The sequence below is a fragment of the Chiloscyllium plagiosum genome, chromosome 6 (genome assembly GCF_004010195.1).
Source record: "Chiloscyllium plagiosum isolate BGI_BamShark_2017 chromosome 6, ASM401019v2, whole genome shotgun sequence".
In the NCBI taxonomy this organism is placed as follows: domain Eukaryota; kingdom Metazoa; phylum Chordata; class Chondrichthyes; order Orectolobiformes; family Hemiscylliidae; genus Chiloscyllium; species Chiloscyllium plagiosum.
Window position 1 is genome coordinate 49592452 of NC_057715.1, and position 16323 is coordinate 49608774.

General features: G+C 40.5%; 1 protein-coding gene across 4 annotated transcripts in view; it reads left to right on the forward strand.

The window, feature by feature from the left end:
• The window catches only part of mre11a (MRE11 homolog A, double strand break repair nuclease), a 110218-nt gene that overhangs the window by 26022 nt on the left and 67873 nt on the right, over positions 1-16323 (forward strand). For all 4 annotated transcript variants that reach the window (XM_043691494.1, XM_043691496.1, XM_043691495.1 and 1 more), the window contains 5 exons: positions 8921-9062; positions 10167-10281; positions 10863-11048; positions 12068-12239; positions 13988-14068. In XM_043691494.1, the coding sequence (XP_043547429.1) occupies positions 8921-9062; positions 10167-10281; positions 10863-11048; positions 12068-12239; positions 13988-14068 (696 nt within the window). The remainder of the gene's footprint in view (positions 1-8920; positions 9063-10166; positions 10282-10862; positions 11049-12067; positions 12240-13987; positions 14069-16323) is intronic.

A 16323-nucleotide genomic window follows, 5' to 3' on the forward strand; every position in this document is an offset into this window, starting at 1 on the left:
AATCTAAAACAAAACTAGAAATCCTGGTCTGTGAGAGCCTACCACACCTTTCCAGGCTGCTTCTATTGTTTCAACTTTGAAAAAAACCCAAGACCTCACAGCTATTTATTCCAATGGTTTTGGTAGATTGCTCAGTGCCTCTGCCTTACAGCCTCTCTTTAAAAAAAACCCAGGACATATATTACATTCCCTCTAAGCATGCAAACATTCACTACTGCAGACATTCAGTCTGTTTATTCCCGCCACTGAACGCTTCCGTTTTTCTTTATCAAAGTTATGACAATGCATCGACAATTGTGTTCTCTTGTATAATGTTCAAATTGAGTAACTGCAATAATAAGTTCCATCGAAGCAGCAGTTTGGAATTTTTGTCCTTAAATTTCTCCAAAATCTTTAATGGGTTATGATCAGTAGGTAGAATTGTCTCAGGCTCATTACTGGAAATATAAATGTTGAAATGTTGTCACACCAAATCCAAGCTCAAGGTTTCTTTTTTAACCATGAAGTATTTCCATTGATGATCATTTAATTTTCAGAATAAATGCCCAATAGGACTTTCAATCTTCTTAATTATCTTCGTGTAAGAGTAGAGCACCAACACTCGCATCAATAGTCAAGTTGAATGGCTTTGCTTGATTTAAGTGTGGCTAACACTGCACCAGTCATTAACACCACTTTCAGGCTGTCAAATGCCTTCTGAGAGACTCCTGTCCACTAAAATTTTCTGTACTTCTTCAGTAAGTCAGTCAGTGGATAAACCACACTGCTAAAATTTGGGACAAGCTTCTGATAAAAACCATTCAATCCCAGGAATTGTAGTACTACCCTCTTTAATAATTGGGAAACTCTCCAATAACTTTTGTTTTCATATCCTGTGGGGCCATCTGTCCATATCCAATGACATGGCTCAGAAAAGTGATTAGATTACTTAGTGTGGAAACAGGCCCTTCGGCCCAACAAGTCCACACCGATCCTCCGAAGAGCAACCCACCCAGACCCATTCCCTTACATTTACCCCTTCATCTAACACTACGGGCAATTTAGCATGGCCAATTCACCTAACCTGCACATCTTTGGACTGTGGGAGGAAACCGGAGCACCTGGAGGAAACCCACATAGACACGGGGAGAATGTGCAAACTCCACACAGACAGTTGCCTGAGGCAGGAATTGAACCCAGGTCTTTGGCACTGTGAGGCAGCAATGCTAACCACTGATCCATTGTGCCGTTGGTCTAAAAAGGTGAGCCATGTGAACTCACTCTTAGACAGATTTATCACCAATCCTGTCTCCCGAAGCTGATCAAGCAGTTCTGATAGATGCTGCAAATATTTCTTCCATGTGTGACTAAATATTAGCAGGTCATCGATGTATACCACACAATTGGGTAATCTAGAAATTACTTCATTGGTTAGCTTTGAAATGTGGCTGGTGCATTTTTTCATATCAAATGACATGACTTTGAATTGGTATAGTCCATTTGGTGTCATGAAAGCTGAAATTGTTTTTTGCTCTTTCAGATAAAGGTACCTGCCGGTATCTTGTTGGAAATATAAGTTGCTTGCCCTACCTTCTCAATGCGGTCTTCCAAATGCAGAATAGGATATGAATCAGATTTTGTAACTTCATTGATTTTGCATTAGTCCATTCATTGGTTAACATCTGGTTTTGGCAGTAATAATATGGGTGGGCTCCAGTTGCTGCAACTCACCGATTATGTTGTCTTTTGAGTATGCATTTAATCTCTGTTTGAACCTGTGCCAACTTTAGAGGGTTAAGTCTAGGAATGTTGTTATAGGAAAGGTTAACAACATTTCCTATACCTACATAATGCATAATTAGATGAGTACTTATTCCCTCATAATTCCCCATGTGATTATAATACTGTCAGGTCATTTTGATTTTCGTCTTTAAGTTAACTCAATAATTTATCCCAATTTTTGAGAACTTCCTCATTGTCCAATTGAATTTGAGGAATGTCCAATTCAGAATCATCTGACCTTGGTTCTTCACTCTGTGTTGTAACCAGTAACCCATTCTCCTTTTTGCTTTCCTTCCCAGTCAAAGTACCACTTGACACACACACTGAGTTTTCTGTATATCTAGTGTTCTTATCAAATAATTCACCTCAATCAATCTCCTTTCGATTTGATAAAGACCACTAAACCTCACTTTTAAAGTGTCACCTCCTGGAAGTAACACTAACCCTATAACTGCACCAATAATGTTGCAGATTTTTGATGCTACCACTCCTTGCAATTCTGATTGGTGCACATTGGATTTGAATGGTTTTAGTCCTAAGCTATCCATAACTTCCTTGAATAATTTTGATGTAAATTTGACCCTAAATCTGATTATATCTTTGTGTGTAGTTCACATCAAGTGGAAAATTTGAGTAACTCTTCTACAATCTAGTGGGCACATCCAATATGGTCAGCAAATACTGATTCCCACTTTTTGTTTAGGTAGGGTCCTATGCACTCAATTAAGACTCTTGTAAAAGGTTCTTCAATTGCAGAAATGGATATTAAAGGTGTTGGTTTTATCTCTGTCTGAGATTTTCCCAATTACCTGACACATATGACAGGCCCGGCTAAATTCAATCGGGAGCACGAGATGGCGCTGATGCAGTCATCAATGTAGCGGAGGAAGAGGTGGGGAGTGGTGCCGGTGTAATTACGGAAGATGGGCTGTTCTATGTAGCCAACAAAGAGACAGGCATAGCTGGGGCCCATATGGGTGCCCATGGTTACCCCTTTGGTCTGGAGGAAGTGGGAGGATTCGAAGGATTCCAATAAAGAGACAGGCATAGCTGGGGCCCATATGAGTGCCCATGGCTACCCCTTTGGTCTGGACTGCATCGGCGCCACCTTGTGCTCCCATGAGGAGGTTGAGCAATTCATCAACTTCACCAACACATTCCACCCTAACCTTAAGTTTACCTGGACCAACACTGACACCTCCCTCCCTTTCCTGGACATCTCCAACTCCATTGATGACAACTGACTTGACACCAACTCCCATAGCTACCTGGATTACACCTCTTCCCACCCTACCTCCTGCAAAAATGCCATCACGTATTCCTAATTCCTCCGCCTCTGCCGTATCTGCTCCCAGGAGGACCAGTTCCACCACAGAACACACCAGATGGCCTCCTTCTTTAGAGATCACAATTTCCCTTCCCACATGGTTAAAGATGCCGTCCAACGCATCTCGTCCACATCCCGCATCTCCGCCCTCAGACCCCATCCTCCAACCATAACAAGGACAGAACGCTCCTGGTGCTCACCTTCCACCCTACCAACCTTCGCATAAACTCCACATCCCGCACCTCCGTCCTCAGACCCCACCCCTCCAACCGTAACAAGGACAGAACGCCTCTGGTGCTCACCTTGCACCCTACCAACCTTTGCATAAACCAAATCATCTGCCGACATTTCCACCTCCTCCAAACAGACCCCAGGGATATATTTCCCTCCCTACCCCTTTCCGCCTTCCACAAAGACCGTTCCCTTCGTGACCACCTGGTCAGGTCCATGCCGCCCTACAACCCACCCTCCCATTCTGGCACCTTTCCCTGCCACCACAGGAATTGCGAAACCTGCGCCCACACCTCCTCCCTCACCTCCATCCAAGGCCCTAAAGGAGCCTTCCACATCCATCAAAGTTTTACCTGCACATCCACCAATATCATTTATTGTATCCGTTGCTCCCGATGCGGTCTCCTCTACATTGGGGGGACTGGACGCCTCCTAGCAGAGCGCTTTAGGGAACATCTCCAGGACACCTGCACCAATCAACCACACAGCCCTGTGGCCAATATTTCAACTCCCCCTCTCACTCTGCCGAGGACGTGGAGGTCCTGGGCCTCCTTCACCGCTGCTCCCTCACCACCAGACGCTTGGAGGAAGAATGCCTCATCTTCCGCCTCGGAACACTTCAACCCCAGGGCATCAATGTAGACTTCAACAGTATCCTCATTTCCCCTTCCCTCACCTCACCCCAGTTCCAAACTTCCAGCTCAGCACTGTCCCCATGACTTGTCCTACCTGCCTATCTTCTTTTCCACATGTCCACTCCACCCTCCCCCCGACCTATCACCTTCATCCCCTCCCCCACTCACCTATTGTACTCTGTGCTACTTTCTCCCCACCCGCACCCTCCTCTCATTTATCTCTCCACCCTTCAGGTTCACATTGTCTGCAGGCATCTGGCACTAGCTCATGTGCAGTTAAGGTGGCATTTTTCACCTCATTATACTCAAGATATCTCCTCTGATAGTGATGCAAATACCTCATTAGCTCTACTTACCAACTTTGTTCGGATCAACAATACCCACGTGATCACTGACCATTTCATTTGTTTAGCCACTTGCTGAAATGAAATGAATAAGGCTTCTACATTTTTCTTGCCCTTTTTGCCAAAGCCTATAGTTATGTGATGTTACTATATTTGAACCATTAATTAGTTGTAGTTACTGTATCTATTATTCTGTTAGGTATTCCAATAGAATTAAGGTATTCCAAGGTCTTCCTTCTTGTGTGATATTTTAACTATAGTGTTTAAATAAATTCTATTTCGCTTAATGTCCAGTAGTTTGACCAATCGAATTGCATCTAGAACACAGCATGTTAAATTGGCCTTTAAAATAAGAAAACATCAGGGTCGAGGTTATCTTCCTAAAATATTTTAAGGGGGTCTGGTGAGGATCAAAATCTCTAGTGCCAGGTTGGGTTTAGGATTATTGAGCTCGAATGGTAAGTGTTTCACATGTTGAATTTGGTTAGTTTAAACAGAGTGTACCTTGTGAAGTAATGGCCCTTTCGGTCACTAAGAGTTTTCTGAGGGTGAAAGAAGTCACTCCTGGAGTTTTACAGAAAGTGAGCAAGGCACAATTTTTGAAAGTGTCAGACCAGCTAGAGCTGGGGCTGCCTTTGTCCTTGCGAAAAGGGGAGGTAATTGCAGCAATAGCTCAACATTTACAATTGCTGTAAATGCCATTAGAATTTTTGGAAACGACTAAAATTCAGTTGCAAATGAAGCCACTTGAATTACAGGCAAAAGAAAGAGAAAAATTAAATGAAACAGTTTGCATTATGACTAAAAGTAGAGGCTAAAGGAAAGAATAGCCGTAGCATTAGAAAAAGAGAGGAAGACCACTGCAGAAGAAAGGAAGAAACGAAAAGCAGAAAGACAGAGAGTCTGATCTTCATAAGTTGGCAATTAAAGAAGAAAGTTGACTTAAAAGAGCAGGGGTGATTAGATTAAATTACTTTTTTGATTAGATTAGATTAGACTACTTACAGTGTGGAAACAGGCCCTTCGGCCCAACAAGTCCACAACGACCCGCTGAAGCGTAACCCACCCAGACCCATTCTCCTACATTTACCCCTTCACCTAACACTACGGGCAATTTAGCATGGCCAATTCACCTAACCTACACATTTTTGGATTGTGGGAGGAAACCGGAGCACCCGGAGGAAACCCACACAGACAGGGGGAGAATGTGCAAACTCCACACAGTCAATGCCTGAGGCAGCCTTTGCTACACACATCTAAGTCATTGAACATAGATCATAGAATACTACAGCACACAATGTTGTGTCAAACATGATGCCAAATTAAACTAATCCCTCCTGCCTGCCATATCCTTCCACTCCTTCCTTGCATGTTTATGTGCTTATCTAAAAGTTCCTAAGTTGCCCCTATTGTATCTGTCTCTAGCACCACCCTGGCAGCGCATTTCAGACTCCTACCACTCACTGTGTAAATAACTTGCCCCTTATATCTTCATAGAATTTTCCTCCTCTCACCTTAAGTACATGACCCTGGGTATTAGACATTTGAACTCTGGGGAAAAGGATTCTGACCATCAACCTTATCTATGCATCTCATAATTTTATAGACTTCTATCAAGTCTCCACTCAGCCTCCACTGCTCCAGAGAAAACATGCTGCATTTTTCTAGCCCCTCCTTATAGTCTACTATGAGGGACCTTGTTGAAAGCCTTACTAAAATCCATGTAAATAACATGTGTATGACTCTATGACTAAAAAAGGTTAAGAAGAATGTCAAGGCATTCTATACATACATTAAAAAACAAGAGGACAACAAGGGAGAAGGTCAGACTATTCAAGGATAAAGGAAGGAACTTGTGCTTGGGGTCAGAAGACGTGGGTGAGATCCTAAATGAGTACTTTAAGTCAGTATTCACCCAGGAGAAAGATATGGAAGATAGTGAGATTAGTATGGAGCATGCTGATATGACAGAGCATTTTGAAATCAAGAAATAAGTACCCTCATCCATCTCCCTTGTTACCTCCCCAAAATATTCAATCAAGTAGTAAGACATGACCTGCCCGCATAAAACCATGCTGACTGCCCCTAATTAGGCCATGCTTTTCCAAATGCACATAAATCCTATCCCTAAGAATACTCTCCAGTGGCTTCCCAACAACCAATGTGACACTTGCCGGTCTGTGGTTTCCTGGATTATCCCTATTTCCCTTCTTGAACAGAGGAACAACATTAGAGACTTGCTAGTCGTCCAGGCCCTCTTCCAGTGGCTAGTGAGGATACAAAGATCTTGGTCAAGGGCCCAACAATCTCTTCTCTTGCCTCTCTCAATAACCTGGGGCCATTGGGCCCTGAGGACTGATTTCAATGCTATTTAAGAATCGCAACACCACTTTTTTCTTGATCTCAAAATGCTCTAGCATATCAGCATGCTCCATACTAATCTTACTATCCTCCATATCTTTCTCCTGGGTGAATACTGACACAAGGTACTCATTTAGGATCTCACCCACTTCTTCTGACCCCAAGCACAGTTCTCTCCTTTATCCTTGAGTGGTCTGACCTTCTCCCTTGTTATCCTCTTGTTTTTTAATGTATGTATAGAATGCCTTAAGATTCTTTTCAACCTTTCTTAGTCACAGAGTCATATAGCACAGGAACAGTCCATGCTGTCTATAATCCCAAACTAAACTAGTCCCACTTGCCTGCTCCTGGCCCATGTCCCTCCAAATCTTTCCTATTCATGTACCCATCCAAATGTCTTTTAAATTGCAATTGTACATGCATCCACCATTTCCTCAGAAAGCTCATTCCACATGCGAACAGCCCTTTCTATAAAATAATTTGCGACTTGTGATTTTTAAATTCTTTTCCTCTCACTTTAAAAATGTCTTGAAATTTCCCATCCTAGGGAAAAGACAATTACCATTAGCTATCTAGACCTCTCATTATTTTATAAATTTCTATCAGATCACCTCTCAGTCTCTTACGCTCCAGTGAAAAAGTCCCAGCCTATCCAGCCTTTCTTTATAACTCAAACCTTCCATATTCGGCAACATCCTTGTAAATCTCTACTGAACCTCTGCAGCTTGATAATATCCATGCTGTAACTGCGCAACCAGAACTGGACAAGGTATTCCAGTAGAGACCTCACCAATGTACAACCTCAACATGACTTCCCAACTCCTGTACTCAAAGAACTGAGCAATGAAGACAAGCATGCCAAATGCCTTTTAAACTACCCTGTCTCTATGTGACGCAAACTTCAAAGATTAATCTACCTGCACCCCAGGTCCCTCTGTTGTAAAACACTACCCAAGCCCCTACCATTAATTGCTCTCCTAATTCTGCTTCAGTTCGTTCCTGCTTTCTTTATATTCTTCACTGGCCCAGTACAATTTTACCTTCAGAAACTTTATGTATGTTGCTTTTTCCCTTTTGACTAAATTCACAACCTCCCACATTGTTGAGTGTTATCGGAATCAAAATGTTTACTCTGTTTCTCTCCACGTATGTTACAGACTTGGTGAGTCTTTGCTGTAGATTTGCAACACCTGGAGTTCTTTGTTTTCATTGAATGCCTAAAGTGCGGAAGGAAGCCATTCAGCCCATCATGCACCAAAGAGCATGCCATCCAGACCTCCCTCCACCCTATCCATGCAACCCTGAATTTACCATAGCTAATCCACTAGTCTACACATCCCTGGATACTATGGGGCAATTTAGGATAGCTAGTCCACCTAACCTTCATACCTTTGGGCTGAAGGAGAAAACCAGACCACCAGCAGATACCCATGCAGAGAGTACGGGGAGAGTACAAAGTCCACACATAGATGTCATGTTGCTGTTGTACTGGACATTGGTGAGGCTACTTTTGGAATACGATGTGCAGTTCTGGTCATCCTTCTATAGGAAGGGTATTGTCAAACTTGGAGGTTGCAGAAAAGATGTTCAAGGATGTTGCTGGGAATGCAGGATTTGAACTATAGGGAGAGGCTGAATAGGCGATGATGTTTACCTCTGGAGCAGTGGAGACTGAAGGCTGACCTTATAGCGGTTTATAAAATCATGAGCATGGATTGGTTGAATAGCCAATGTCTTTTCGTAGGTTGGGGTGTCCAAAACTACATAAGTTTAAGGTGAGGGGGAATGATTTCAAAAAGGACCCGAAGGGTGACATTTTCACACAGAGAGGGTGGTGTGTGTTTGGAATGAGCCACCAGAGGAAATGGTGGAGGCAAGTACAATTGCAACATTTAAAAGGCACTTGGATGGGCATATGAATAGGACAGGTTTAAACTGATGTGGTCCAAATGCTGGCAAATGGGACAAGGTCAGATTGGGATGTCTGATCAGCGCAGATGTGTTGGACTGAAGGATCTGTTTCCATGTTGTTTAACTCTGACTCTAAGCTTGGAATCAAACATTGGTCCCTGGCACTGTAAGGCAACAATGCTAATCACTGTACTGCCAATTATTTACTCAATGAGGTTTATTTGGTACGTAAAAGAAGGATTCAAATAAAAAGAATAGGGAAAGTCATTGGGCCCTTACATTCTATTTTTTCGAATTTGATTCAGTATATAGTGCATCTTAATTTTACTGGAAAATTTTATATTTTTTAGGCAGATGCCCTGTGTGCCTTGGATCTTTTGAGCTGTGCTGGATTGGTAAATCATTTTGGTCGGTCCTTGTCTGTGGAGAAGACTGACATTAGCCCTGTTCTGATGCAGAAAGGAAATACTAAGCTGGCGCTGTATGGGTTAGGTGAGATTCTTGAGTTGAGTCTAAACACAACACTCATGTCTGCTTTAAGGGCATGCATTTTTATGGTTTATTTTGTGTTTTCTGCAGTACCAAAATTCTTCACATTGAGTTAATTTTAAAGTGTTGAACCTTGCTACATAAACAAATACAGGTGACAATTTCTCTTAAATATTAAATTAAACATTAAAATCTTTGTGGTGATTTTTTTTGAGATGAGCAGTGGTTCATACCAGCAGATGAACTTGCTCATTAGAACACCTGTAATTAGGTGGCTCAGCAGTTTGTTCCTGCTTCTGAGCAACCTTGCCAGATGTAACCAGCACAACCGTACTAGCACAGACTATCCGTCTGACAAGGGCAAGTGGCTAATTCGACTCTGTTATGTCCTCACTTAGGTTCAGACTAGTGACACTGCTGGGATGTTCTGAACAGTGAGCAGGATCCCTCTTAAGGCTACATGTGGAGGCTGAGGAGTGACCTTAGAGGTTTATAAAATCACGAGGGGCATGGATAGGGCAAATAGACAAGACCTTTTTCTTGCGATTGGGGAGTGTAGAACTGGAGTGTATAGGTTTAGGGTGAGAGGGGAAAAATTTAAAAGGCACCTAAGCAGCAACTCCTTTATATAGAGGTTGGTGCATGTATGCAATGAGCTACCAGAGGAAGTAATGGAGGCTGGTACAATTACAGCATTCAAAAACATCTGGATGTATATATGAATAGGAAAGGTTTTGAGGGATATGGGCAAATGGGACTAGATTAGGTTAAGATATGTGTTTGGCATGGACAAGTTGGACAGAAGGGTCTGTTTCAGTGCCGTACATCTCTATTACTCTATGACTATATCAGCTGTTACCTGAATCTGTAATTTTAAAATTTAGCAGATGCTGAGATTTAGAGAAATTATGATTGGGGAGGGGGATAATCAACAAACTATTTTCAAAATGTTTAGTACAATTGTTTGAGTTCAGTACAAGTAATGCTAATCAGACAGTGTAGTTGTAGGAATTTAAGAATTGTGATTTAAAAAGTAATGTGCCTTATTTAACTTGAAATCAATTTGGAATTTTGTTAAAATAGTGTGTGTGCTGTATGATTTCATAGGAGCCATCCCAGATGAGCGCCTTTACAGAATGTTTGTAAACAAGCAAGTTACTATGCTTAGGCCAAAGGAAGATGAAGATAGCTGGTTTAATATATTTGTCATTCATCAAAACAGGTAAGAAAAAACAAATAAATGAATGATTTGGTGGAAAATAACATTATCAATCAATTTTAATTGGAAGATTGGAGGAGGGGAGAAGATTGAATATCATTGCTTGGATTGATGTCTGCATTAATTTAAAAATTCTGCTGTGATATTTCAGAACTTTTCTTGGTGCATTTGTTTATAATTGTGTACTTTGAGAAGTCATTAGGTGACATCGGGGAGTTAAAAAACATATAATGCCAAATGTTATGAAAGAGAAAGCAGTAAAAGCTTTTATTACTCTGATGTGATGGTATTTGGAATGTGAATATCACTGAACCACTAGAAATGCTGGAAAAAAACTCCCTTCAAGATAAAATTCTTAATGAAACCTGCCATTAGTAAATTTTGCCATGATCTCCTTAAGAAATTGAGCTGTTGAAGAAACTAATTTAAAAATGCAAAAATATTTACTTTTGTGTCGGTAGTGCTTTTAAAGAAGTGAATCAGAAATTTTACACTGGTATTGGGAATGTTTGCATTTAAAAATACCTTTTGTAGATGAATATGATATATTTGAATGTTTATTCAATTTGTTATTTCCTTAACAGGAGCAAACATGGAGCCACCAATTACATTCCTGAGCAATTTTTGGATGATTTTCTGGACCTTGTTATTTGGGGACATGAACATGAGTGTAAAATAGCTCCAACAAGAAATGAACAGCAGCTGTTCTATGTCTCACAGCCTGGAAGTACAGTTGTTACTTCTCTTTCTCCAGGAGAAGCTGTAAAGAAGTAAATGCCTTTTTACAGTCGACTTTGCTAATCTTATTGTGACATAATTGCAGAGATAGTTGAGAGGCATTTCTCACTGTTAGCAATATATTTTTAAAAGTTTGATATTGATGAGCTGCCCTTGTAATCTATTATTGCAAAAGGTTGAGTTGTAGGCATCTGAGGGATGTTCTCATAATGATTTTAAGAAGAAATTTCAGGATAGGCCCCCAGCAATGATGAAAGAATTATGATATTTGTCTGAATGAAGCTGGTATGATGTGGCTTGCAATCTTTGAGCTGATAATGCTCCGAAAACTTAACTAAATTTCTTCCCACTAAATTTATACTTTGACTTGAGATTCGTCTGTACTAAATTAGAAATTTCTTGACACTTAATATTTTGTTTGCTTTAATACACATAAAGATATACTGGACCACTTGCTATACAAAATGATTCTTTCAACTTTCATTTTAAGAAACTGAGAACTATGATATACACATGCTGCTATTTATTTAGTGAATATATTTTTAAAAAATCCACAGTAATAAAGTCACAGTATAGCAATCTGTTTATGTGATACATGAACTAAGTATCATTGAGGAAAAAAAAGATTACCTTTAGTTTCCCTTCCTTGTCAAGTTTGATTTCTCCCACTGATATTTCTGGGTCTGCCATTTGGTTGCAATAACTAAATTGCAGTCTAAAACATATTGAATTATAAGCATATTTCACTTTTTAAGTATCTGTTATCCAGAATTCAAAAAAATGCTGAAGTTGTACTACTAGTGCAGAGATTCATGCTCTAAGTATATGAAAAATTTGGATGTAGTGGTCAGCTTACCAATCCCGTCAGATTTATGTGCTGAGTTAATGGTATGCTGTCTAGCAGCATGGATTTTAAACATTCACTTCAATATCTGTTGAATTGCTTTAAAGCCTACATAATTGAGTCACAATTAGGTGAGATCAACACGGATGACATTAATCAGTTTGTTAGTAGTGATATTTATAAAGTTTTATTTCTCTTGATTTACAGACACATTGGGCTGTTGCGAATTAAAGGAAAGAAAATGAACATGCGGAAGATTCCTTTGAAAACAGTTCGCCAGTTCTTTATTGAAGATGTCGTCCTTGCAGATTATCCTGATATATTTAACCCAGATCATCCCAAAGTCACACAGAAAATAGAGTCTTTCTGTGTAGAGAAGGTAAATCAATAGAATACAGCAAGTCATTTCCCAACCTAAGCCACACTGCAGAAGATGGTGCTGAGCTTATTCTCAGAACTTTTCTCCTAAGATTGCATTTTGTTGGGGGAGCCCTTTAGAATGCTTGCGAAAATCCTAATTTTAGCAGAAGCCTTTGGTTTGACTTATTTTGGCAATGTCTGATGCCTGCCATTGGTGATCAGGAACTAGAACAAAGCATGATTGATATATTTCAAGGAGCTGTGTTAACATACCTAGTCATTTTCTAATTTAGAAAATTGGAGCTGAAAAATTTGGAATTGATCTTTGATTTTTTTTACCGTACTTCCGTAGAGTGATTCAGTTCTTAATGTTTTTGACTTGGTTTTGCCAAAAATCATTCTTGTTTAGTCAAGGATACTGGTACTAATGATTCTTATTTTTTTCTCTCAATTTTCAATAATAATGTAATAATGTAATCACTTGTCTAAGTATCTTTGGAACCCTAAGCATTAAAGCATAATTAAACTGTATTCTTTACTTTCATTGATGAAATCACTTATTTTAATTGATTTGCAACAATTGCACTTCATTAAGTTGGTTGATCAAACTCTCTATAAACTGATTTTGTGAGTGAAATTATGACAAGCATCCAACTAGTCATATTAATCATAAAAAGAAAGAAATAAGAGTATGAGCAAAGAATCTTTTGGGGATATAGCAAACTTTCGGCAGTGTCATTTCAGCAATGTAAGTTCACCTGGTGGACTGGCAGTTTTTTCTACTGAAGGAGCCCTGGCAATGATGCACAAGATTTTGATATATTCTTATGTGCTAAGATGGGCCTGACACTTGAATTGAAAAGTTTGGCGCTGGAAAAGCACAGCAGGCCAGGCAGCATCCAAGGAGCAGGAGAGTCAACATTTTGGGCATAAGCCCTTCAGCAATCCTGATGAAGGGCTTATGCCAGAAATGTTGACTTTCCTGCTCTTCGAATGCTGCGTGACCTGCTGTAATTTTCCAGAGCCAGACTTCGACTCTTGTCTTCAAGATCTGCAGTCCTCACTTTCTCCTGACATTTGAATTTGTTTGTTATTTTGTTCCCTCAAAGCAACGACAGGCTATAAATATTTTCATAAATGACACCAAACATACTATGATAACAGTAATGTATGAAAATAGATTTTGGAACCACCTCTAAGGCCATAACTAATGAACTGTTGGAAGTAGTAGGACAGGGGTGAGTGCTAAAACAGCACATTAACCAGTTTGTATTCCTAACTTGATCTGTATCAATACTTGAGAATGACAACAAATTCCCCACATAGAACAAACTTATTCATGTTGGACTCATAAGCAAGAATCTATCTCCTCCCTTCCAGAGAATGAATTTTTTCACAATTGAATACACAGTTCTGAATCTATCCATGCACTTCTCGAAATGCTGTGTTGCTGTAACATGACAACACTGTAGAAACTACAGTGAATTCACTAAAACTTATTTATACTTACTTATATCAGAATGTTTGCACTATGAGTCATATAAATATGGTCAGAAATTGTGCACTTCTATTGCCACAGTTAATTTAAATTTTATTATGGATTGTTTGAGAATGTTATAGCATACCTAAGTAGAATACATGGTAAATATCTACAGAGTGAATATTGAGACTGTTGCAATAGAGACTCTGAACTAGTTTCTATTGGACAATTGTTATTTTGAACTAATTGAATAATAACACACATTGTCATCTGTATTTATCTTGTAGGTGGAAGGAATGTTGGATGTTGCTGAAAGAGAGCGAATAGGAAATCCTCGTCAACCAGAAAAGCCTCTAATAAGATTGAGAGTCAGTGTTGTTTTTTTAATGGATTAGCCTTTTTTATAAGTTGCAGGTAAAGTGGGTAAGCAGAAAAATGAAAGTAAAGTTAATTTTGAAGAACTAAGATGGTAAGGGTTATTTCTATCATGGGTAAAGTATCAGGAATAAATATTCTTTTGAGTTGTGTAACATGTATATTCACAATTCTGTCTAAAACGCGTTCAAATGCTCAAGGCTCCTAAATAGAATAAGGGCCTGGAAGTAGTAGTGAATGGATCAGTTGAAAGTGTATAATCAATATGGTGAAGATTATTGTTTAAAAGAATAGTAAAGCAAATCCATTATATTATAAAGTTGATTGACAATTCAATATTGTCATTGTTGTATTACTGCTCATGCCAATTTTTGCCTTGGTTTCTTTTTTTAACTTGGTCAAACCACATTTTGAGTTCTGTTTTGACCTTCTCAATGTTGGGAATATAGATGTCTTGGTAAAGGCTCAGTTTAAAGGCTCAGTTGTGGGTTCACTAATTTTAGGTACTCTAATACTCGGACAAGAAATCCAGGCCTTTAACTTAGTGATGCTGTGTAGTGGTACAGAAATCACAGAATCATTACAGCACAGAGGAGACCATTTAACCTGTTCAAAATATGCTGGATTTCTTCCCTGAAAGAGAAATTTAGCTAACTCCTCTTCACAACTGTTTCTACAGAGCCCATTGGAATTTTTTTTTCAGTTACTTACCGAGTCCCTTTTGAAAACGACAACTGAATCTGCCAGGAGCACCCTCGAGCAGTGTATTCCAGATGTTAACCAAATATTATATAAAAACAATTTTCTTTATTTGACCTTTGTTGTTCTTGCTGACGGCTTTAGATCTGTGTCCTCTGGTTCTTGATTCCACTACCAACAGTTTTGCCCTATCCGCTTTGACTTTGTCTAGATCCGTTATGATTTTGAACACCTAATCAAATCATCTTTTAATCTCGTTAAGTTTAACAATTCCTGCTCCTTCATGTAATTGAAGTCTTTGATCCATGGAAATTTGCTTTTTTGCATGATTTTCAAAGCTCTTGAACAGTATTCTCCTTAAATTGCTGTATCCAGTAGTCCAGTTGAGGCCAAACCAGTGTTACATCAGCACTTTGCTGCTTTTGTATGCTGTTTCACATATAAAACCCAGGATCCTATATGCTTTTTTAGCAACCTTCTTCATTTGCATTTCCATCTTTAACAATTTGTACATGTAAACTCAGCATCATTGGTGCCGCCACGTGCTCTCGCGGGGAGGTTGAGCAATTCATCAACTTAGCCAACACATTCCACCTGACCTTAAATTTACCTGGATCATCTCTGACACCGCCCTCCCCTTTCTGGACCTCTCCATCTCAATTATTGACGACCGATTTGATACCGACATTTTTTACAAACCCACCGACTCCCACAGCTACCTGGATTACACCTCTTCCCACCCTACCTCCTGCGAAAATGTATTCCCAATTCCTCCGCCTCCGCTGTATCTACTCCCCGATGGACCAGTTCCACCACAGAACATACCAGATGGCCTCCTTCTTTAGAGACAGCAATTTCCCTTCCCACGTGGTTAAAGATGCCCTTCAACACAACTCGTCGACATCCCGCACCTCCGCCCTCAGACCCCACCCCTCCAACCATAACAAGGACAGAACATCCCTGGTGCTCACCTTGCACCCTACCAACCTTTGCATAAACCAAATCATCCACTGACATTTCCGCCACCTCCAAACGGACCCCACCGCCAGGGATATATTTCCCTCCCCACCTCTTTCCACCTTCCGCAAAGACCGTTCCCTCCATGACTACCTGGTCAGGTCCATGCCCCCTTCAATCCACCCTCCCATCCTGGCATCTTCCCCTTCCCCTGCCACCGCAGGAATTGCAAAACCTGCACCCACACTTCCTCCCTCACCTCCATCCAAGGCCCTAAAGGAGCCTTCCACATCCATCAAAGTTTTACCTGCCCATCCACCAATATCATTTATTGTATCCGTTGCTCCCGATGCGGTCTCCTCTACATTGGGGAGACTGGATGCCTCCTAGCAGAGCGCTTTAGGGAACATCTCTGCGACACCCGCACCAATCAACCACACAGCCCTGTGGCCCAACATTTCAACTCTCCCTCTCACTCTGCCGAGGACATGGAGGTCCTGGGCCTCCTTTACCACCACTTCCCCACTACCAGACGCCTGGAGGAAGAACACCTCATCTTCCGCCTCGGAACACTTCAACCCCAAGGCATCAA